General features: G+C 34.5%; 1 protein-coding gene across 10 annotated transcripts in view; it reads left to right on the top strand.

Moving 5' to 3' along the window:
- Nucleotides 1-21,962, top strand: part of EML5 (EMAP like 5) — a 163,951-nt gene that overhangs the window by 62,941 nt on the left and 79,048 nt on the right. For 9 of the 10 annotated variants that reach the window (XR_009053392.1, XR_009053391.1, XM_057733802.1 and 6 more), the window contains exons 9-16: nt 6,441-6,697; nt 8,068-8,280; nt 13,287-13,454; nt 14,125-14,231; nt 14,742-14,860; nt 17,120-17,310; nt 20,219-20,320; nt 21,743-21,836. Coding sequence is in view for 8 of the 10 variants with exons in the window: in XM_057733802.1 (XP_057589785.1) it covers nt 6,441-6,697; nt 8,068-8,280; nt 13,287-13,454; nt 14,125-14,231; nt 14,742-14,860; nt 17,120-17,310; nt 20,219-20,320; nt 21,743-21,836 (1,251 nt within the window). In the remaining 2 variants the exon portion in view is untranslated. The remainder of the gene's footprint in view (nt 1-6,440; nt 6,698-8,067; nt 8,281-13,286; nt 13,455-14,124; nt 14,232-14,741; nt 14,861-17,119; nt 17,311-20,218; nt 20,321-21,742; nt 21,837-21,962) is intronic. The other variant, XM_057733805.1, reaches the window with a different exon arrangement.

The following is a 21,962-nucleotide window of genomic DNA, read 5'->3' as shown; positions in this document are numbered from 1 at the left end:
TATTCCATTGTATATATGTGCCACATCTTCTTTATCCATTCATTTGTTGATGGGCATTTAGATTGCTTCCATGTCCTGGCTACTGTAAATAGTGCTGCATTGAACATTATGGTACATGTTTCTTTTTGGATTATGCTTTTCTCTGGGTATATGCCCAGTAGTGGGATTTCTGGGTCATATGGTAGTTCCATTTTTAGTTTTTTAAGGAACCTCCAAACTGTTTTTCATCGTGGCTGTACCAACTTACATTCCAACCAACAGTGCAGAAGGGTTCCCTTTTCTCTGCACCCTCTCCAGCATTTATTGTTTCTAGATTTTGTGATGATGGCCATTCTGACTAGTGTGAGGTGATACCTCATTGTGGCTCTGACTTGCATTTCTCTAATGATTAGTGATGTTGAGCATCTTTTCATGTGTTTGTTAGCCATCTGCATGTCTTCTTTGGACATGTCTTCTTCCGCCCATTTGTGGATTGGGTTATTTGCTTTTTTAGTATTAAGCTGCATGAGCTGCATGTGTATTTTGAAGAGTAATCCTTTGTCCATTGCTTCATTGGCAAATATTTTCTCCCATTCTGAGGGTTGCCTCCTTGTCTTGTTTATGGTTTCTTTCGCTGTGCAAAAGCTTTTGTTTCATTAGGTCCCATTTGTTTATTCTTGATTTTATTTCCATTATTCTAGGAGGTGGGTCCAAAAGGATCTTGCTTTGATGTATGTCATAGAGTGTTCTGCCTATGTTTTCCTCTAGGAGTTTTATAGTGTCTGGCCTTACAGGTCCTTAATCCATTTTGAGTTTATTTTTGTGTATGGTGTTAGGAAGTGTTCTAACTTCATTCTTTTACATGTAGTTGTCCAGTTTTCCCCCAGCACCACCTATTGAAGAGGATGTCTTTTTTCTATTGTATATTCTTGCCTCCTTTGTCAAAGATAAGGTGCCCATATGTGCATGGGTTTACCTCAGGGCTCTCTATTCTGTTCCATTGATCTACATTTCTGTTTTTGTAACACACTGATTCTTAAATTGGGGTACAAGGTGATGGCCAGGGCAAAATCACATAACTTCTTAAAACATCTCTTTTCCTTGTGATAAAAATATTAACAACTTTATATTAAAAGAAGCACTAATAGCATGGAGTCAAATGAAAAATTGCAAATATTTTTCAAATTAGAAGATCTATGTATATATAAAACTTTGACTTATGGTGGGCTGCATCAACATCAGACTCTTCCGAAGAGCTAATTCATTCTCATAAGTAGTTGGAGAGACTTCAGTGGAAGAGCTTGGTGAGCATGGTTAATAGATTATGCTGAAGATGGAGTAAGGTTTCCTGCAGGGTATGGAATAGACTTTAGTTCTAAAAACATTAACATTGCCATTTTAGATTCTACCAGTAGCTAGCCATTTGTCTTTTCTGACAGTGTCACTGCTGAGTTACATCAGCTTTAAAAGGATTTAAGATAGTTTTTTTCCTAACTAATCACACATTCATTTAAAGTTTTTTCAATATATTTATATTTTGTCTGCCTCATTTTATGGGAGTAATAAGTTCTGAAGTTGTTTCCTGACTGAAAAAAGTAACTCTTTGTATATATGCATTATTTTTTAAGAACTTTTATTGATATAATTGACATACAATAAACTGCATATATTTAAAGTGTACAGTCTGATTTTTTTTCTTATTAGTAATGTATATATGGCAATCCCAATCTCCCAATTCATCCCTCCTCCGCCACTACTTTCCCCCGTTGGTGTCCATATGTTTGATCTCTACATCTGTGTCTCTATTTCTGCCTTGCAAACCAATTGATCTGTACCATTTTTCTAGATTCTGTATATATATATGTGTTACTATATGATATTTGTTTTTCTCTTTCTACTTACTTCACTCTGTGTGACAGTCTCTAGGTCCATCCATATCTCTACAAATGTCCCAATTTCATTCCTCTTTATGGCTGAGTAATACTCCATTGTATATATGTACCACATCTTCTTTATCCATTCATCTGTTGATGGACATTTAGTTTGCTTCTATGACCTGGCTATTGTAAATAGTGCTGCAATGAACATTAGGGTGCATGTGTCTTTTTGAATTATGATTTTCTCTGGGTATGTCCATTATTTTTTCACATCAAAGTTTTTTTTGTCTCTCTGTCCTCACCAAGAGCACTATTAAAACATGCACTATTAAAGCACTATTATCTTAAAGTTCCTATCTCGAGCCTGAGGCCGTCTTTAATTTTATCACATCTCTACTCTCTTTTTCACAGTAAAGTTCTCGAAAAACTGCCTATTTTACTCTCTTTCCTCCCAATTAACTTACCAACTTTCTGCCCCCATTCCAATAAAGCTTTTGCCTTCATCTTTAAATTGAAAAACCCTCACTAGTAATGCCCTGTGACTGGAATCAGGAGATATTTTTCAGGTCTCATCTAAATTGATTCTTAGCAGTAAATTCAACTCCTTTAACCACTTGCTGCTTCTCAAAACATTCTCTTTCCTGGCTTTGGATATTAATTGTCTTTCTCTTTTCAACATACCTCTCTGGCTTCATTTTCTTTATAGGCTAATTATGTTCTGCCTACCTGGTAAAATTGAAGTGCCTCAAAGCTCAGATTCTAGGGCTTCCCTGGTGACGCAGTCATTAAGAATCTGCAGGGGACACGGATTCGAGCCCTGGTCCGGAAAGATCCCACATGCCGCGGAGCAACTAAGCCCATGCGCCACAACTACTGAGCCTGCGATCTAGAGCCCAAGAGCCATAACTCTTGAACCCACATGCCGTAACTACTGAAGCCTTAGCATGTAGCGCCTGTGCTCCACAAGAGAAGCTACCACAATAAGAAGCCCGCACACTACAATGAAGAGTAGCCCCCGCTCTCCGCAGCTAGGCCTTCTGCTCTTTTTACTCTGTATTTTCTTGCTAGGTAATCTCATCATGCCTCCAGCTTCAGTTACTACCCATAGCCTGATGATCCCAAATGCATAGCTCTAGCCCTGTTACCTCCTCTCAACTCTAGCCATGCATATCCAGTTGCTTACTTAACATCACTTGGGTATCTCAAAGGGATCTGCCATTCAGCACATCCAAAGACGAACCCAGGATCCCCCCTCCCAAACTTATCTTCTGTCTCTGGGCCCTATTCTAGTGAATGGCACCACTGTCCATGTTCTTGTATAAGCCAAAAACCTAGGCATTATCGTTAATACCGCTCTCTCTAACCACCATTTCTAATCCATCACCACATCGTGTTGATTTTTCTTGCCTGTTGAATTTTCTAGGAGCATTTTAATTAAGGTTTGTGAGTAAGATTAGAATTATATCTTTAACATACACTATATACTATATAATAGTATGGATTATATAATACTGCATATTTCAAATCATTTCACTTCTTTCTGAAGTCTAGCAACCACCATCTGTAGTAGCCTTCTAATTGGTCTTAATCCTGCCATTATACTCCTTCCTTCAATTTGTTTTTTTATTGTTGAACCGGATTAGTGATCTGATTGATTCATCCCACCCTAGCTTGTATTTACAAATTAAGGCCGGAAATCTTAAGATCTGTGAGGCCTTTTATAATTTCCCTTAGGCTCCCTCACCAGACTCTGCTCACACCAAAGCCCTCTTTGGTTGTGTCAGTACCACTACACTGGGCTTCTCAGGCTGAGCTTGAATACTGTCTCTTGACATCAGCAATTTCACATACTTGTTAGATTTGCTTATGGGCCTTTTTCCTCCCAGTTCCTGTCTTCTGCTGAGCTAAGTCCCATTAATTCCTCAGAATGAAGTTTAAACTCCACTTCCTTTGGTCTGTCTCTGATAACTCCTTCACCTAGGAACGGTTCTGCTATTATATGCTCTATGAGTGCAGTGTACTTTTACTTTTGTGATGTATTACAAACTGCTAATATATGAGTATTCCCAGGCTTTGGCTTCCCTCTGCCTCTTAAATCATAGAATTCACATACTGGTTTCCTAGAAGACTTAATTGAGAAATTTTAGAAATCAATGCATTTTCATCTAATAATAGCCTTGTTTCATGTAAATTTGTCAAATAAACATCTTGGTCAGAGAAGATAGTTACAATTTATAGTGTTGATGTAATAACATAATACATACTATAAAACCAATCAGTCAATCAGAATCTCTCTTTCCATCATGGTTGGTTTCTTCTGTGTGTGTGAGTGTGTTTGTGTTTGGTGGGCAGGGGCATAGTGGTAGAAAGCAAGAGACAACCTGAGATATCCACACTTGTTTCTCTCATTAACTGGGAGCAGTTAAGTCTCTAGAACAAAAAAGCTTTAAAAAAAACCCCAAAATAATTCTGAAGAATTTTCCAGGATCATTTTAACTAATGTTTGTGATTGATATTGGAATGATTATATATTTAATAAAGAAAGCATAAAGAGTAAAAGCTATCAAATAGTGCCTTAGATATGTTCTTAAAAATCTTACTCCATATAGATATAGATGAATGGGTGGATAGATTAATGGATGGATGAATGGATATGGAAAAAGGGAGATAAGATGCATGAATTTAATTAAAACTTAAAGAAGTCACTGGGAAAGGTAGAGGTAGCTACATTAGTCTATGCTTAGGAAGAGAACCTTCTAAGTTGCAGGGTCTAAGGCAAAAGTGACGACCAGGAAAGCTCTTTTAAAAGGTACTTTTTTTCCTTCATTTGTTTTGTTTTGTTTTGTTTTGTTTTGTTTTGTTTTGTTTTGTTCTGATTCCCTTTTATAGTGAAGGGGATGATTTTCATCTCTTTCTTCATGTGATTAACACCAGGGTAAAAACCAAGTTCCTTGGCAACATGTCGGATCTGTGACCCACTGTCCTCAATTTGTCTCTTTAAGCCCATCAAGTCACTACTTTCCCCATTTATCTTGTATCCACATTGTATTATCTAATATTCTTCAAATGTGCCATGTACTTGCATTGCTTATGCTACGTCTTCTTTCTGGAAAACCTTCGCTCCTCTTTTATACTTACTCAACCCCTCAGGGTTGGTACCTGAGGGGTTGGGTAAGTATTTATGCTCAAATAGGTATCACTCTTCCTTGGTCCCTTCCTGCCTTTAGTCTTAACCCTTTTTCAGTATTCCTTATAGAACTTCACAGATAACCTTTTGAGCACTCACTACATTTTCTCAATTATAAAGTATAATTTCTTTGTCTTTGTCTCTCACAGAAGATGAGTTCATCTTTTTATCCCATGTATATAAAACAAAGTTAAATACTTAGTGTTACTGAAAGAAATATGAGTTTGATTGCTTTAAATTGTCCATTTAATAGCTGTAAAGATTGGGAAATAGCCATTTAAACTTCTGTTCTTATGTATGTATGTATGTGTGTGTGTATTTATTTAAATTTAATTTATTTGAGTGTGCCAGGTTTTAGTTGCGGCAGTCAGGATCTTCATTGCTTCATGCAGGATCTTCATTGCAGCATGCGGGATCTTTAGTTGCAGCATGCTAACTCTTAGTTGCAGCATGTGGGATCTAGTTCCCTGACCGGAGATCGAACCTGGGCCCCCTGCATGGGGAGCTCAGAGTCTTAGCCACTGGACCACCAGGGAAGTCTCTAAACTTCTATTCTTGAAATAATCTATTGGGAGCATTTCACATGGGTAATGCAAAATTTGTTTGGAAAAAAGTCCCTGGCACTAGTTGAAAATAGAATTCTCACTTCCTCCTGCTCCTTCTCCCTTGTTGCCTCTCTCTTCTCCACCTCTCCACCAACTCCACGTTTCGAAACTCAGTGGTGTGTAACTAAGTGTTTATCCATTTTTATGGCTATTAGCAATTACCTGTATTATTTTGGAAAAATCGGTTATAAGACATTATTGAAAAAAATCTTTAACTTCGCTGGTTGACATGGTCACTAATTGGGAAGAATTTATATTCTATTAAAAAAGGTCAAAGAAGTTGAAATAAAAATAACTAGTGGTAGCTATATAAAGATATACATTCAGATGTATTACTGAAATAATACAAATCAATTTCTCCTTTCTTTATTTCCTGGATGTAATTTCATACATTTGGTTCATTACAAAAATCTAATTTGAAAATCATAGTGTTTCTAATTAAGCATTTTTCATAAACTAGTATTTATAAGGAACTTTATCATAAAAATCCATGACTTTATTTCTTTTATTGTATGACTCCAGAAATTTAGTATGAATCTCTGAACTACTTAAAATTAAGTAATTTAGGAATTGAGATTTAGCATTTTTCTCTATTTCCAGCATATATTGTCCTCATGTATTTCTTTCTGTTCAGCAAAATTATTCCTGAATAAATACTAGTCATTTCATTTACTTTTGTTTTATGGTTTATAAATACTTGATACAGCCTCAGTCATTTTAGACACATTTGAAAACTGAACTAATTCTGTAGTGACTTTTTTTCATATGGTGTCATTTTTTTTTTCTTCACAGAGATATGACGGAAGTTGTACATATTAAAGATCGGAAGGAGGCAATTCATGAGTTAAAATATTCACCAGATGGAAGTTATCTTGCTGTTGGATGCAATGACAGCTCAGTTGATATTTATGGAGTTGCTCAGCGTTATAAAAAGTTTGGGGAATGTGTTGGATCACTTAGTTTCATCACTCATCTGGACTGGTCCTCAGACAGTAGATATTTACAAACAAATGATGGGAATGGTAAAAGACTTTTTTATAGGATGCCAGGTAAAAATTTCCTATAAATTATATATAACTTGTAGATTTTTAGTTCATTTAAAATATCTTAGAATTTCACTAGAGACAGAGTGTAAGTTACATTTGATTATAGGAAATCAAAGAAGCTCTGAGCTAATGTTTCAGGCATTGTGATCTTTTCTACAAGGCTGCCTTATCATTTGAAATCCTTTTGGTTCTTAACTAAAACTTACTTGCTTGAAGGGTCTAAGACAGACCTATTTTGTGTTGAATTCCATGCCATGTGAGTAGTATATGGTAAAGTCCTGGTGTATATTAGAAATTCAAAATGCCATTTGTAATGGGTGCAACTAATTAATTAAATATAATTGATACAAATGTCTGACCATAAATTGTTTGGGCTTTTGTGGTTACCTCAAACTTTGCAATATTAATAATATAGCTAACAAACTAATTTTGAAAAACAGAAATTTCATCAAAGATTTAAAAAGAGAATAAAAACAGAATCATCAAAATATTATCTCCCAGTGCTTTATATAGTATGATGGTTGCTGAATTAGTCACTATTTTACAAGACTAGCTGCATAATTAAATTAATGCATCTCCCCAAAAGTTTTCATTAACAATCTATATGTGATGAAGATTGACTGAATCCTAAAGTTCTGTATCCTAACATAAATGTACTACTTGCCACTCAGTCTTCCTTTGTAATCCTTTCAGTTATCTCTTTTTCTCAACTGTGTATCTTCTTAGGTTTCTTTTTCAATACCTGATTTACCACTTTCTTATAGTTTTTACTTTTCCTGACTTACCCTGTTGTGACTAATGAGTAGCATGATTTTAATAAGGTTCGGTTTTACTGTCCACATATGTGAACCTGCTAAGCTACATCATCATCAAATCTGTGTGTCTCTGAATCAGTATAATTTTGGTAGTGGCTTTTTTTTTTTCAAGGACTTTTATTGAGATATAATTGACATACAATAAACTGCCTATATTTAAATGGTACAATTTGATATTTTTTCTTTTTTTTAAAATTAATTAATTAATTAATTAATTAATTATTTTTTGGGGGGTACACCAAGTTCAATCATCTGTTTTTATACACATATCCCCGTATTCCCTCCCTCCCTCGACTCACCCCCCACCCTCCCTCGAGTCCCCCCCACCCTCCCCATCCCAGTCCCCTAAGGCATCTTCCATCCTCAAGTTTTTAACAACTCCTTGCACTTAATTTTCTCCTTTCTTTACTATATTCATCTACCTGTTTATGTATTCTCCTTTAACTGGAGTGGGAAGATATTTAAATTTTGAAGTTTACCATGTTATCAGTACAGTTTATGCTTCAATAAAGATCAAAGGAAATAACTTCTTAAATTAAAACTCCGATTTATTTTTAGGAGGAAAAGAAATGACAAATAAAGAAGAAATAAAAGGTGTTCATTGGGCTTCATGGACATGTGTCTCAGGCCTTGAAGTAAATGGAATTTGGCCCAAATATTCAGATATCAATGATATAAACTCAGTGGATGGAAACTATATTGGCCAAGTTTTAGTTTCAGCTGATGACTATGGAATTGTAAAACTATTTCGATATCCTTGTTTAAGAAAAGGTATCTTTTCTTTCAAAATATTATTAATTAACCTCTCTCTTAAAAGTCTTCTTGCAGAACATTGTCTTAAGATAAATAAGAGGATTTATGCTTTTTAAAATATGTGTACTGATTGTTTGGTGAAGGATTTCATGAAAATGATACTTGCCTAGTTAGAAGGTGTGAGAATCAATATGATTAATCATGATGATATTAATCTTACACATTGCTTCTACTCACTGTTTCATATACTGACCTCTATGCAGAAAAAAAGTAATTTTCTGAGTTTTCTTTGTCAAATGAATGGGATTTACTCATAAGTTTTATCTTTTGCAACAGGGAAGACAGTATTTTTATTGCTTATTTTGTTTCATTTATAAAATGTGTAGTAGTCTTCTTATTGCTGTAGGAATATTTTACCAAAGTCTTTAAGAAAAGTTAGTTTGTTCAATTACTGCTTCAAGAATATAAGTATAAATTATTTTTCTTATTTTCTCTTTTTTTAGATTTTTGTTAGAAATTTATGATAAGGGTTTTTATTTCTAGGCACTTGTGAGTCAGCTTGAGACTATGGGCAGGCAACTACTGCCCATATTTAAAGGATTAGTAGAAGTATTTTAAAATTCTGTATTTATTGAATTTACATAGTTGCATAAAGCTAGCAGTATTGTTAGAAAAATTATCTCTCTTTTAGATTAGTTATGAAGTTGTACATTATTTCATTATAGTAAGTTGTACTATTGATCCAACTAAAGTTTGGGAAAAGATTGTGTCTGATGTATTAATGTATTTTAGATATCCACTTAGGTAATATGCATTACATTCTAAGAAATGAAGCTTTTACATAACGTGGAAAGAAGTTAAATAATAGAAGTGGCTTATGTTGCAGAGTCATTGTAATTGAAACACAGAATGTACGAGGTTAGCCCAGAATGATCCTCTTCTACATTTAGCCCCTCAAATCCCAGCCCAAAGTGTTACTCTCTCTCTCTCTTTTCTTTTTTTTGTTCATTATTATCCTCTTTCTCTCTAGATTCTCCTGCTCTTGACCATAATCTCTCTCAAGTAATCAGACTCTTCCCAGGCAGCAGCACAGAGGCTGTGGTGGAGGGTGAGGAGGCAGGTTGGGGGAGGATGGAGAGGTGAAGACAGGGTTGCTTTAATCTAGCACCTTCATGACTGTTAATAATTGCCAAGACTCTTTCAGTTCTTACTGACCAATGAAAATTTATATTTTGTAAAAATATTTTTTAGATTCCAGGAGAAAATTCTTTGAAAAAACAAAACAAATATCAAACTGTAAAACAGATTTGTGATAGGGACTTAATGCCACTTTTATAAGATTCTAAGATTTCTAAGATATTGTTGCATGTAGCTCTAGTGTATTTGTTTTCCATTGCTATAAAATACTGTTGTGAAAATGTAATGCAATTCATGTGTTTATTCTCCTGTCAGTGGACATTTGGGGTCTTTTCAGTCTTTTGTTATGATATACAAGTTTTTTAAAGATGTATACTTAGGAGTGCAATTGCCGGGTCATAGAGATATAAGAAAATGCCAAATTACAAATTTTGTAAAAATACCATTTTACAAACCCTGTTGATCTACATCCTCTTCAGCACTTGGCATTGCCACACTTTTTATTTTTGTAAATCTAGTTAGTATAAATCATGTCACATTGTCTTAATTTATATTTGTCTAGCTACTAATAAGGTTGACCATCTTTTCCAGTAGTTTTTGATTTTCTGCATTTCCTCTTCTAACATGTTCATGTCTTTTGCATATTTTGTTAGTCTATTATTTTCTATTTTTTTATGGAAGTAATTTTATATACTATAGATACAAATGATTTGTAATTTTTATGGATTACAAGTGCCTTTTTTGAGTTTGTGACTTGTCTTTTTATTTTCTTAAGGATGTTTTGTTGACTAGTTTTTATTTCAGTGCAGTCACATCAGTTTCTCTTTTTTTTTCCCTGAGCAGTGCTGTTTTGTGTATTAAGGAATTCTACTTTTTACTAGGGTCAAAAAAGATATTCTCATACATTTTATATCTAGAAGTTTTAAGATTATCAAAATGTTAAATGGGAAAAAAATCTTTTGTCGTATTGCTAACAATTTATTGAAGAGATTTAGCTCATGTTAACTTTGTGTTAAAATATACCTAAAATAAATTGGGAAAGAAATGGGATCATTAAAACATAAATATTTCAGTATATTGCTTTATTCTCACCAAGAATTATCATTCTCTTCTCATTTAAATTAGGAAAGCTTCTGTGACCATTCTAGCTTGCTTTGATAAATCTTTTCTCTGAGGTATTAATCCTAATTGATGACATACTGTTTAGGCCTTAACTGTTCTTTTATCATTTCCTATCATAGGTCAGTTTTTAATAATGAAGGGACTTTAAGAGCTTATAATCCAATTTATACTAAAATGGAAATAGAGTCTAGGAGAAGTTAAGTGATGTGTTCAAGCTCCTGTGCTATTAAGTAGTCAAGATGACACTGAAGCTCTAGGCTTTTGATTTCAACGCTAATATTCTTTATGTCAGACTTTTTGTCCCCTTCAGTGAATCATAAGGGTTGGAATTCATACTTTCTCAGTCTCCTTCACTACTCTTCTTCCCTCTCTACAATCTAGCATTTCAACTCAAGTGTATAGGTAGAGTGAGGGAAAATGTGATCTTTTTTTTTTTCCTTTCTTTCTCTTTCTTCAAATACCTAATGCATGTTTGCTGTATATCAGGCATTAGGGATGTATGGGAAAGAGGATACCATCCTGTCCTGAAGGAGCTTATAGTTATTAGAGGAGTTAACAAGTAAGTAGACTATTACATTGTAGTGTCATAAGGATAATCACATGGGATAATAACAGGGAATTCTGAAAGCATGTAAGAGGATATGGTTGGTCTTGGTACATCATGGTCCCTTCTTAAAAGATGTGATATCTAGGTTTACCTTTTATTTTTAATATTTATTTATTTATTGGCTGCATTGGGTCTTCTTTGCTTCACGCAGGCTTTCTCTAGTTGTGGTGAGCAGGGCTGCTCTTCATTGCGGTGCGCGGGCTTCTCATTGCAGTGGCTTCTCTTGTTGTGGAGCACAGGTTCTAGGTGCACAGGCTTCAATAGTTGTGGCACATGGGCTCAGTAGTAGCAGGCTGTAGAGCACAGGCTCAGTAGTTCTGGCACATGTGCTTAGTTGCTCTGTGGCATGTGAGATCTTCGCGGACCAGGGATCGAACCGGTGTCCCCTGCATTGGCAGGCAGATTCTTAACCACTGCATCACCAGGGAAATCCTCTAGGTTTACTTTTAAAATAAACTGTTTATCATAGTTAGATAAACAGTGCTGGTTATTGAATAATTATTAATAAAATCACTTTGATTAGAAATAACTGGCTTCCCTTAGGTTTATTCCATAGCTTTCTTGTTGAATTGCTTTTGTTCTTCCAGAGGAAGTGATCTTTGAAAAGTCACAGAGAAAATAATTTGAAAGGCTTTACAGGATTATCTACACCTCTCTTGGAGCTATCACCCAATATAGTCAATTAGAATAGGCACTCAGATAACTCTCTTCATTTGCTTTAAACATGACAAAATTAGTACATCTTAAAAACTTGGAATTTTATTTGCTGAAATTTCTGGCTTTACCTTTTAAGACTCTCTGGTGCCTAAGTATGTAAAGGGCCCCATCAAAGGAAGTAATAGCCAAAGCCCTCTTAACAGGCAAATAATGCATTCTCATATAAGAGGAATGGGACTGAATCTTACCTTATCAGATTGTGGAGTGAATTGTGACAAGTTACCCATCTAGAAGGTTATGACTTCTATTAAGCTACATAAAAAATTAATTCCTAAAATAATAGCATTAGTGTTAGGCAGCAGTAAATTATAATTTATATAGTTTTGGTCAGATCTTTTATGCTTTGATTAAGATGTCTAGCCCTAAATTCATAGCCAAGGTGAAAGTTTTTCTCCGATTTGTAATTGATGGATCTTTGCCATCCTGAAATACAAGCCTTATAAAACATATAAAACTTTTAAAACATTATCAAAATGAAGCCAAACATTATTGTGTTTAGGGTACTCTAACAGGGACATATACATGTTGCCAAATACCAAGTTTATCTAAGCAGGATATAGAAAATGTATTCTGAACTTAGAACCACAAAAATGGTTCCTATCATCACACAGATTTTTAAAAAATTAGCCAGAAAGTTAAACAAATCCTTTATAGTTGGAGAAATCTGGTGTATAACACCTTAACCAAATGCTACTACTTAACATCACTAATGATAGAACTGTACCCCTTGAAATGATGTATCCAAAAGGACACAATATTGCCTGTGCAAAAAACATATCTGAATCTAATAATGAAGAAACATCAGACATACCCACACTGAAGGACATTATACAAAATATATATGTTTTAAAAATGACTATAAAAGATAGTTGTTGGGACAACTGGACATATTTTATTTTGGTTAGTGTGGTATATTACATTGATCGATTTTTGTATATTGAACCAATCTTGCATTCCTGGCATAAATCCCATTTGGTTATGGTGTGTAGTCCTTTTCATATGTTGCTAGTATTTTGTTGATGATTTAAGTTTTAAAAGGATCTTCTCAGCTAGGGCTGAGAATAGTGGGGGAGTAGATTGGTCAATGGCACTTAAGACCAAAAGCCTCAGGCCAAAATATTCAAATATTTTAATATGAAAACAGTTGATCCCCTTGTGGCTGCAGGCTTTTCTCAGAGTAGTAAGATAATGTGTCACAGCCCTTGTGATTCTTACCAAATTATATTGTGAATCAGTAGAGCAGAGATTTACATCCCTTGATGTACACTCATTCATTTGTTCACTCAGTGAATTTTTGAATTAACATTTTTCCCCTTTGCTCGTAATTAAGGTGGTAAAAGTAGGATGCATTGGTTCAGGTATAGAAATTGTTGTTTATAGTGGTTTTTTTGTGTGTATGTTGGCATTTGTTTATCAATTTAAAGGTATATTTTTGTTATAGGGGCCAAGTTTAAAAAATACATTGGCCATTCAGCTCACGTAACTAATGTCAGATGGTCACATGATTATCAGTGGGTTATTTCTATTGGTGGAGCAGATCATTCTGTCTTTCAGTGGAAATTTATTCCTGAAAGAAAACTAAAAGATGCTCTTCACATAGCACCCCAAGGTGAGTAGTACACACTGCCTAAACAATTTCTCTGTCAAATAACTCTTCAATAACCCCCAAATAACAATTTTACTACTGAAATGTACACAAGCCTTATTTGTTAACAGTATAGATTATTATTAGTGTAAATTTTAAATTAAAATATTAAGTCTAAATGTTTAAAATCAGATGTCACAGAACATGGACCACAGAGTACTTTTGGTTACACTTTAATCTATCAAATGATGAGTGAAAAACATACATTAGTAAAGCAAACAACGTATTCTCTGGTAGATGGGTATCTAGGTTTCATGTATGGTTTTTTTGACAAAGAAAAATTATCTAATGTCAGTTCATCTGTTGCATATAGTAATTTCTAGCTATTTTTCATGTTTATTATAGGTTATATTCACTTATATTTGCACAGACATTTAAATTTGATGTAGCGGTCATTGGGGAGCCAGTGAAGGGATTTAAAGGAACTATTGAGTTTGCAGTGAGTGGAGAGGAGGATAATCGGTAGTACAGTTTACTGACATCTGTGTCACTTGAGTAGGTAATTTCATTTGATTGTTTCATGGCTTGTCTCCATGTCAGTTGGCACAGTCAGCTCTTAATCTTTAATTTTATTGTGCTGTTTTGAAAATGAATCTTCTTTGAGCAAGTAATGTTTCATTTTTTTAAATTACAGAAAGTCTGGCTGACTCTAATAGTGATGAATCAGATTCAGATCTGTCTGATGTACCAGAACTGGATTCTGAAATTGAGCAAGAGACACAGCTCACCTACCGTCGACAGGTAGTTTTTATTACCACATGATTTTTTCCTAAAAAAGTCTAGTTTCTTCTTGATCTTGCTCCCTGTTGTTTACTTATCGATTGTTATCTTTTGTGGTTTTTAATTTTCCAAGAAATGTATGGCTGTTTCCCCCTTTAAGAGTTAAAGTATACTTGTGTAAAATGTTATTTATAGTATGTGCTTGATATACTAACTGTGCCTGTATTGTATTTTATTATATGTTATATGTGCTTTTTGTCTCAGTACACTTCCATTTATTTGCTTTAAAATATTCTCTTACAAAGGATAAAAATTTCATGGAAACTAAATATATATTTGTCAGTGTGATACTTAGAAAATGTAAATAAGTTTGTCTTTCCATGGAAGTAAATTTCATAAAGAATCTTCCTATATAAGACAGTTGTTAAAACTTTAGTGATAACCACAATGTCTGAAGTTACATTAGGAATTTACAGCACTTTTATTAATTTATATTCTAAGAATATTTCTACTTATGTACATTATTTAAAGGTTTACAAAGAAGATCTACCTCAGCTTAAAGAACAATACAAAGAGAAACAAAAAAGTGGTACTTCTAAAAGAAGAGAGCGGCCTCCAGGAAATAGTATTCGATTACACTTTGTTCACGGGTATAAAATGACTACTTTTCATTTATATGTTTGAATTTTTTTATACATGTTTATTGGAGTATAATTGCTTTACAATGTTGTGTTAGTTTCTGCTGTACAACAAAGTGAAGCAGCTATATTTATACATATATCCCCACATCCCCTCCCTTTTGAGCCTCCCTCCCACCCCTTTAGGTAGTCACAGAGCACCAAGCTGATCTCCCTGTTCTGTGCAGCAGCTTCCCACTAGCTATCTGTTTTACAATTGGTAGTGTATATATGTCAATGCTACTCTCTCACTACATCCCAGCCTTCCCTTCCCCCCTCCCTGTGTCCTCAAGTCCGTTCTCTATGTCTGCATCTTTATTCCTGCCCTGTCACTAGGTTTATCGGTACCACTTTTCTAGATTCTATATGTATGTTTAGCTTATGGTATTTGTTTTTCTCTTTCTGACTTACTTCACTCTGTATGACAGACCCTAGGTCCATCCACCTCACTATAAATAACTCAATTTTATGGCTGAGTAGTATTCCATTGTATATATGTGCCACATCTTCTCTATCCATTCATCTGTTGATGGGCATTTATGGGTTTGAATTTTGATTCACATTTACTAGCTGTGTGAGTTTGAGCAAGTCACTTAACCTCCCTGTGTTTCTGTTTCACCATCTGTAAACTGGAGATAACAGTACTTTACTTCATAGGATTCTGGCAAGGAGTAAATAAGTCAATACTTGTGATTTAGAGTGTTGTCTGGCACATAATAAGCGCTATAGAAGTGCTTACTAAATAAAAATTTAATTTGTCTCATGAAAATTTAGTGTTATATTTATAGAAATGGATCTCGTTAAACAAACAAAAATAAGTGAAATGTGAGAGATTATCATCTCCCCTAAATATGTCTGATTTGGAATGATATTGTAGCTTGTTTTGGCCTAAGCATTTTGACCTTTATATTTTAATTTCAATAAAATACAGTTTCTGGATTCTCTTAGAACATCTGGCAAAACAGGTCTCAGAGTTCACCCTGGGAAAACAGAGTCGCCAATCCAGCTCTTTCCTTCCCCTCACCTAGTAATCGCTGTCTTACCTGGCTTATAATGTTTTCAAGAATTTGAAAAAGTAAACAGATATATTTAGTAAAAGTATTTTTTCCTCCATTGTTAAAATAGGCAGTATTTGTTTGTTTGGAAGCATTTGTGTTTTTTTTTTTTAATTGGAGTATAGTTGATTTACAGTGTGTTAGTTTCAGGTGTACAGCAAAGTGAGTCAGTTGTACATGTACATATAGCCACTCTTTTTTTTAGATTCTTTTCCCATATAGGCCATTACAGAGTATTGAGTAAAGTTCCCTGTGTTATACAGTAGGTCCCTATCAGTTGTCTATTTTATATAGTAGTGTGTATATGTCAATCCCAATCTCCCAATTTATCTCTCCCCTCCTTTTCCCTCCATGGTATCCATAAGTTTGTTGTCTATGTCTGTGACTCTGTTTCTGTTTTATAAATAAGTTGATTTGTATCATTTTTTTAGATTCCACATATAAGCAGTATGTGATATTTGTCTGTCTCTGTCTGACTTACTTCACTCAGTGTGACAATCTCTAGGTCCATCCATGTTGCTGCATATGGCTAAAATAGGCAGTATTTCTCTGCAGTTACGTTTTATGAATTGGGTTTCTTTGAAGTGCAAAGAAAGTCCTGAAGAATGAAATTGTATTGATCATTTTTGAGAGGATTTGGCAACTTTTTTTCTAGATGTGTATAATATTTTGAAATTGTTGTTTAAACTTATTTTTGTAATCTATGTTGATGTATTCTCATGGTTCAACAATGTGTATAAAAGGATGCACTCTGAAAATCTTTTTCTCACCTCTGCCCTCCCAGCCATCAGTTTTCCCCCCACCCAAAGGGAATCACTGTTATTTAGTCTCAGAAATATTTATGCATAATATAATACAAACAAATACAAATATGTATTCTTTTCTATACCCTTTCATTTGTAAAAATAAAAAAACTTTTTGCTTTATAGTATATTTAGTATTATGCAAATAGTAGTGTACAGTATACACTTTTTTGCACCTTTTTTCACTGAGTCGTTGTAGCTTGGATTTAACTGTTTGTAATCAGAGCAATTCACAAAAGTTTATGGGATCTGAGATATTCGTATTTTTTAAAAATTGTTCAGTATCTTAAACTGGAAATTGAATGTCATCTAAATAGTCCATATTTATCATTGAGTTCAGAGTTAATGTTGTATGATTTGTTTTCTAAATTTAGTTACAGAGGTTATGACTGTCGAAGTAATCTGTTTTATACTCAAATTGGTGAAATTGTGTACCATGTGGCAGCAGTGGGTGTCATTTATAATCGACAACAGAACACACAGCGCTTTTACCTGGGTCATGACGATGATATTCTCTGCCTGGCTCTTCATCCTTTGAAAGACTACGTGGCAACAGGCCAGGTAGGTCCTTTGAAAGACTATGTGACAACAGGCAAGATAGGTGAGACCTTTGTTTGGGTTTAAAGTTAGGTTAGTCTATTTTTTTCCTTATCTTTTGTTTTCTAGGAAATGAATTCTTTAGAAATGGGATTTTATTTTCATATTACTAATAAAAATTTTCTCTTATAGTTTTCCTTAGAGTTTTGTTGTTTTACTTATCATTATTGTAGCTTGAATTTGAAACTATGAGCTCTGGCTTAACTTTTTTCTGTCAGGATAATTTGTGATGAATAAATTTTTTAATTTGTGAGTAAAAATTATAAAAAACATAACAACTAGAAATCTGGTTTTTTAATTATCTAAAATAATGTAAGTTATCTAAGAAATGTTCTGTGACAAACAGGATGACTATGTTTTTATTTTACAATCATGACAGTAACCTATTCAGGTTTACCAAAGTAGAGAACACAGAGAAAAGTCGTAACTGATACCTCTCTGCATGGATATTCTTAGAGAAGGAAGGGAAAGGGTGATATTTATAAATTCTTACTGTAAGCACTTTACTAGTTTCTTAATGTATATTTATTTTATTCTCACCTCACATCTATGAGAGTGAAACCGTTTCCCCCAGTTTATAAATGAGGAAGTTTAGGTTTAAAAAAATCAGATAATTTTCTCAAAAATCTCTCCGCAAATAAGTGGTAAAGCCTAAATCCCAGAAGGTATACTTACCCCGTGTTTGGCTTTAAACACGGGGTAAGTATACCTTTTGGGATGTATTGAGGGTGGGGGTAGGCAATTTGCATCATCCTATGTAGCTTCCCTGAAAGAAGAGAAAACTCTTCCCTTTTTCTTTCTCCCCTCCTCCCTCCCTCTGTTTATATCTCCCCTCTTTCTTTCTTTCTCTCCTTCCTTTCCTTCCCTCCTTTTCTCCCTCCTTTTTTCCATTCATTCAAAAACATTCATAGAGCATGTGCTGTGTACTAGGAAAGACTCTGGATATAAATAAAACATCTTCTTGTCATGGTTAAAACATTAATACTCTGTGGAGGAAGACAGACATGCCAGAAAATTGTGAAACAAGGTCATAAGTTTAGATTAGGGCTTCTTACCTTGACACTATTGACATTTTGGGCCAGGTAATTCTTTGTTGTAAAGATAATTGCATTTTTGTATACAATGCAATCCTGTACATTATAGGATATTTGGCAGCATCTCTGGCCTCTGCATACTACATGCCAGTAACACCACCCACCCCAGTTGTGACAACCAAAAATGTCTCCAGACAGCATTTGGGAGGCAAAAGTCACCCCCTGCTGAGAACCACCAGGGTAGAGATATGTATAAAGTGCTCTTGAAATATTATAAAGGACTGATTAATCGTGCCTAATGGAATCAGGGAAACACTCATAGAAGTGATGACATTTGAGCTGAGCAGTTTACCTGACAGAGGTGAGGTTGGGGAAAGTATTTTAAGTGTGCTATATCATGTGTAACAGTAGGGTGGAAAAAACCCAAAAAATAAAACATAGCTTCTTTAAATAACTGTGAGCAGCCCAAAGTATTCAGATCTTAGAGTGCATGATGGACATTAGTGGAAGAACTAATTAAATGGGTTGGCAGGGGCCTCAAGGGGCACCAAATGGTTCCTCTTAAAACACAATTACGTACCCACTGTGCTGTGGCAAGGAGTGTGGACATTATTATACCACTGGAATGAAAACTGTGAGAACTAGTCATTTACTACCATGATTCTGGAATTTTAGGGAATTTGGGCCAAATTAAATTAAAAGTCATTATGCCCACAGGACATCCCTGGATATCCAAAGATATCTTCCTGTGCTAGGCTTTTAGCTGAGACTCTAACAAAAAAGACAGATTAGGGGAATTCCCTGGTTGCCCAGTGGTTAGGACTGTGCACTTCCACTGTAAGGGGCCTGGGTTTGATCCCTGGTTGGGGAACTAAGATCCCTCAAGCCATGTGGCACGCCATGGCCCCACCCCCCAAAAAAAATGGTTAATGAGAAAAACAAAAAGTTTATTAATGGGTGTAATTCATATCACTTGGGAGAAACCTAAACCAAAAGTAACTCAAAATGGTAGTTTAGATTTCCAGCTTATATAGAAAACAATAGATCTGTAGAGAAATGACAGACAGCGGAAAGCAGTTAATAACTTAGTGAAATATTGACTGATTGCAGTATTGTTTTTTGTTATCTCTGTATGTAAAATCAATATCAAAATTAATAATTGGCAGCTGTATTAGTTATTTCAGGAGTTGCCTTCATAGGCAAAGTTATTATATCTCTTAATCTGTATAAAGAAACTGATTACTTGAGTCTAAAGGAATAAAGAATTAAGTCTTGTTAACCTGCTTGGTGCTTTAAACTCTCTATCTTTGTTTACACCATTATCATAGCCTAGAATATGCTTGCTTGATTCTCTTTTTATCCAAGACCTGCACTTGGCCCAGGTCAAGTAGCATCTCTTCCATGAAGATTTTCTCTACAACCTTTTCATTCTCATTAAGCATGTATTATCAGATGTTCTTATTTTAACTGAAAATATCTCATTTTCCCAATGAGTTTGCAAAGTTTATCTAATTGTCTTAGTGCTCATTGTACCTAGCATAGTCACACTGCCAATAATAGATGCTCAGTAAGCATTATCTTTATTGATGAAGTATGTATAAGATTTAGGAGCTACGTAGTTGTAGAACATCCCTAGAAACACTGAGCCTAGTCTCATTAGCTTTTCAACAAATGTGAGGGGAAAATGTTGATTGCATATATAGTCTGCTTTATATTTTTTATTTGATAAATATCTGTAGCAAATATGACAAAGGCTATAAATTCTTATTTCCTTTTATAGGTATGAAAATAAATGATTTAATTGCATAAAATGACCTTTATAATTCTTTCTGTTTTAGGTAGGTAGGGATCCCTCAGTTCACATATGGGACACAGAGACCATTAAACCATTGTCAGTATTAAAGGGCTACCACCAATATGGTGTCTGTGCTGTTGATTTCTCAGGTAAGACAGTTTTCTGTCTCAGTAAGAATGATCAAAATGCAGAGGCAGTACATAGCATTTTAGTCTAAATCAGTGTTGCCTAAACTTGACTCTCACAATTTTTTTTTATCAAATGTGCACACTGTTGTCCTAACCAATCAAGGCTCTGAAAGTGTGGGTTTGCTGGGTGGTTTATAACTATAATTTAATGAGTGTAATTTTAATACCCGTTATTTTAAAGATGTTTCTGTTAAAATAAAAAATGTTTGTCTACATAACCTCTGAAACTGTCTCAGTTACCACCAGTGGTATGTATCTCCCACTTTGGGCAAACCCTGATCTCACTTAATGTTTTGCAGCCACAGAGTAAACTTTGAAAATGTTTAGGGTGAAAGCTAAGAAGGAAAGAGGTGAGAACTGAAATACTTGTTTTATAGCATTTCTATGAAGTGACAATTCCAGTCTATCTTATTAAAATAATTTCAGATCATGTTAACTCTTTGCTACATATATAGAAGTTTAACAACCACAGATAGATCTACAATGAAAGCTAGGGTATGGATAGGGAAGAGAGGGAGAAATACCATTAATAGAGAATTTTATATTAAGAAACAGTAAATATGTGCTTTCTGCTGCTCTACTGAAGTGATAGTGAATTATTCATAGTACAGTTTGGGGGGTGGGGGGAATGTATATATGCATACAAATATCTGCCAAAGGTGAAGAAACTGATTGGTAAAGGAGTCAACAAGAAACATACCACTGGTAGCAATAACAAACTAATTGAGCTTTGCAAAAAGTGTGGCAGAGTGGCAAATGTTTTATTACAGATTGAGCCTTTACAACCTACAAATACATGCACACCTGCCAGCATGACTGGCTTAGCATAGTCACTTGTCTAATAGTCATTACTTGTTGCTTGATAGTAGTAACAACTGAAATAATTGACCTTCACTACAAACAGTCATATTAACAGCAAGATGTGTTTGTAACCTATGTCTTTTTCATTTGATTATCTTTTTGTAATCCCTGTGACTTCTTATATCACAGTAGAGTTCCTATGGTGGATTTCATTGGTGCATATCACGTCTTCCTTCTTTCTTAGTTTTCCCTTTCCTTCTCATCTTTTAAATATTTTTCCTCCTTTCTGCTGTCTTAAGCTGATAAATGAGATAAATGAAGTCAGAGAAAAAAGTCAGCAGATAGGTTTAGATGTGTTGAGAAACTATTCTTCCCCATCCTTATAAATTCTGTTTTTTTTTTCATAGCTTGTATGTATGCCTAACATTTAACAATATTTTACAAAATTTTAAATATAGTGCTAAAATAAATAAATAAATAAATAAATAAATAAAATATAGAGCTGTGGTATCAGAATGTGTACTGAGTATTTTTTATCTTCTGAACGTTGATGGTCAGTCTGTTTCTGATTAATTTTCATAGCGGATGGGAAACGTTTGGCTTCAGTTGGAATAGATGATAGTCACACTATTGTGCTGTGGGACTGGAAAAAAGGAGAGAAACTTTCAATAGCAAGGTAGGGAAAAAACTTGAAATCACATTGACAAAATACTGAAATTACTTTGGACTTAAATTTTTTTTTGACTCATAGCAGTTTTGAAATCAAGCAAACACGAAACTTTTAAAATTGTTGCCATCTTTA

This window comes from Hippopotamus amphibius, chromosome 4 (assembly GCF_030028045.1).
Source record: "Hippopotamus amphibius kiboko isolate mHipAmp2 chromosome 4, mHipAmp2.hap2, whole genome shotgun sequence".
Taxonomy (NCBI): domain Eukaryota; kingdom Metazoa; phylum Chordata; class Mammalia; order Artiodactyla; family Hippopotamidae; genus Hippopotamus; species Hippopotamus amphibius.
Note: the sequence above shows the minus strand (reverse complement) of the source record. Positions and strands in the feature narration are given on the sequence as shown.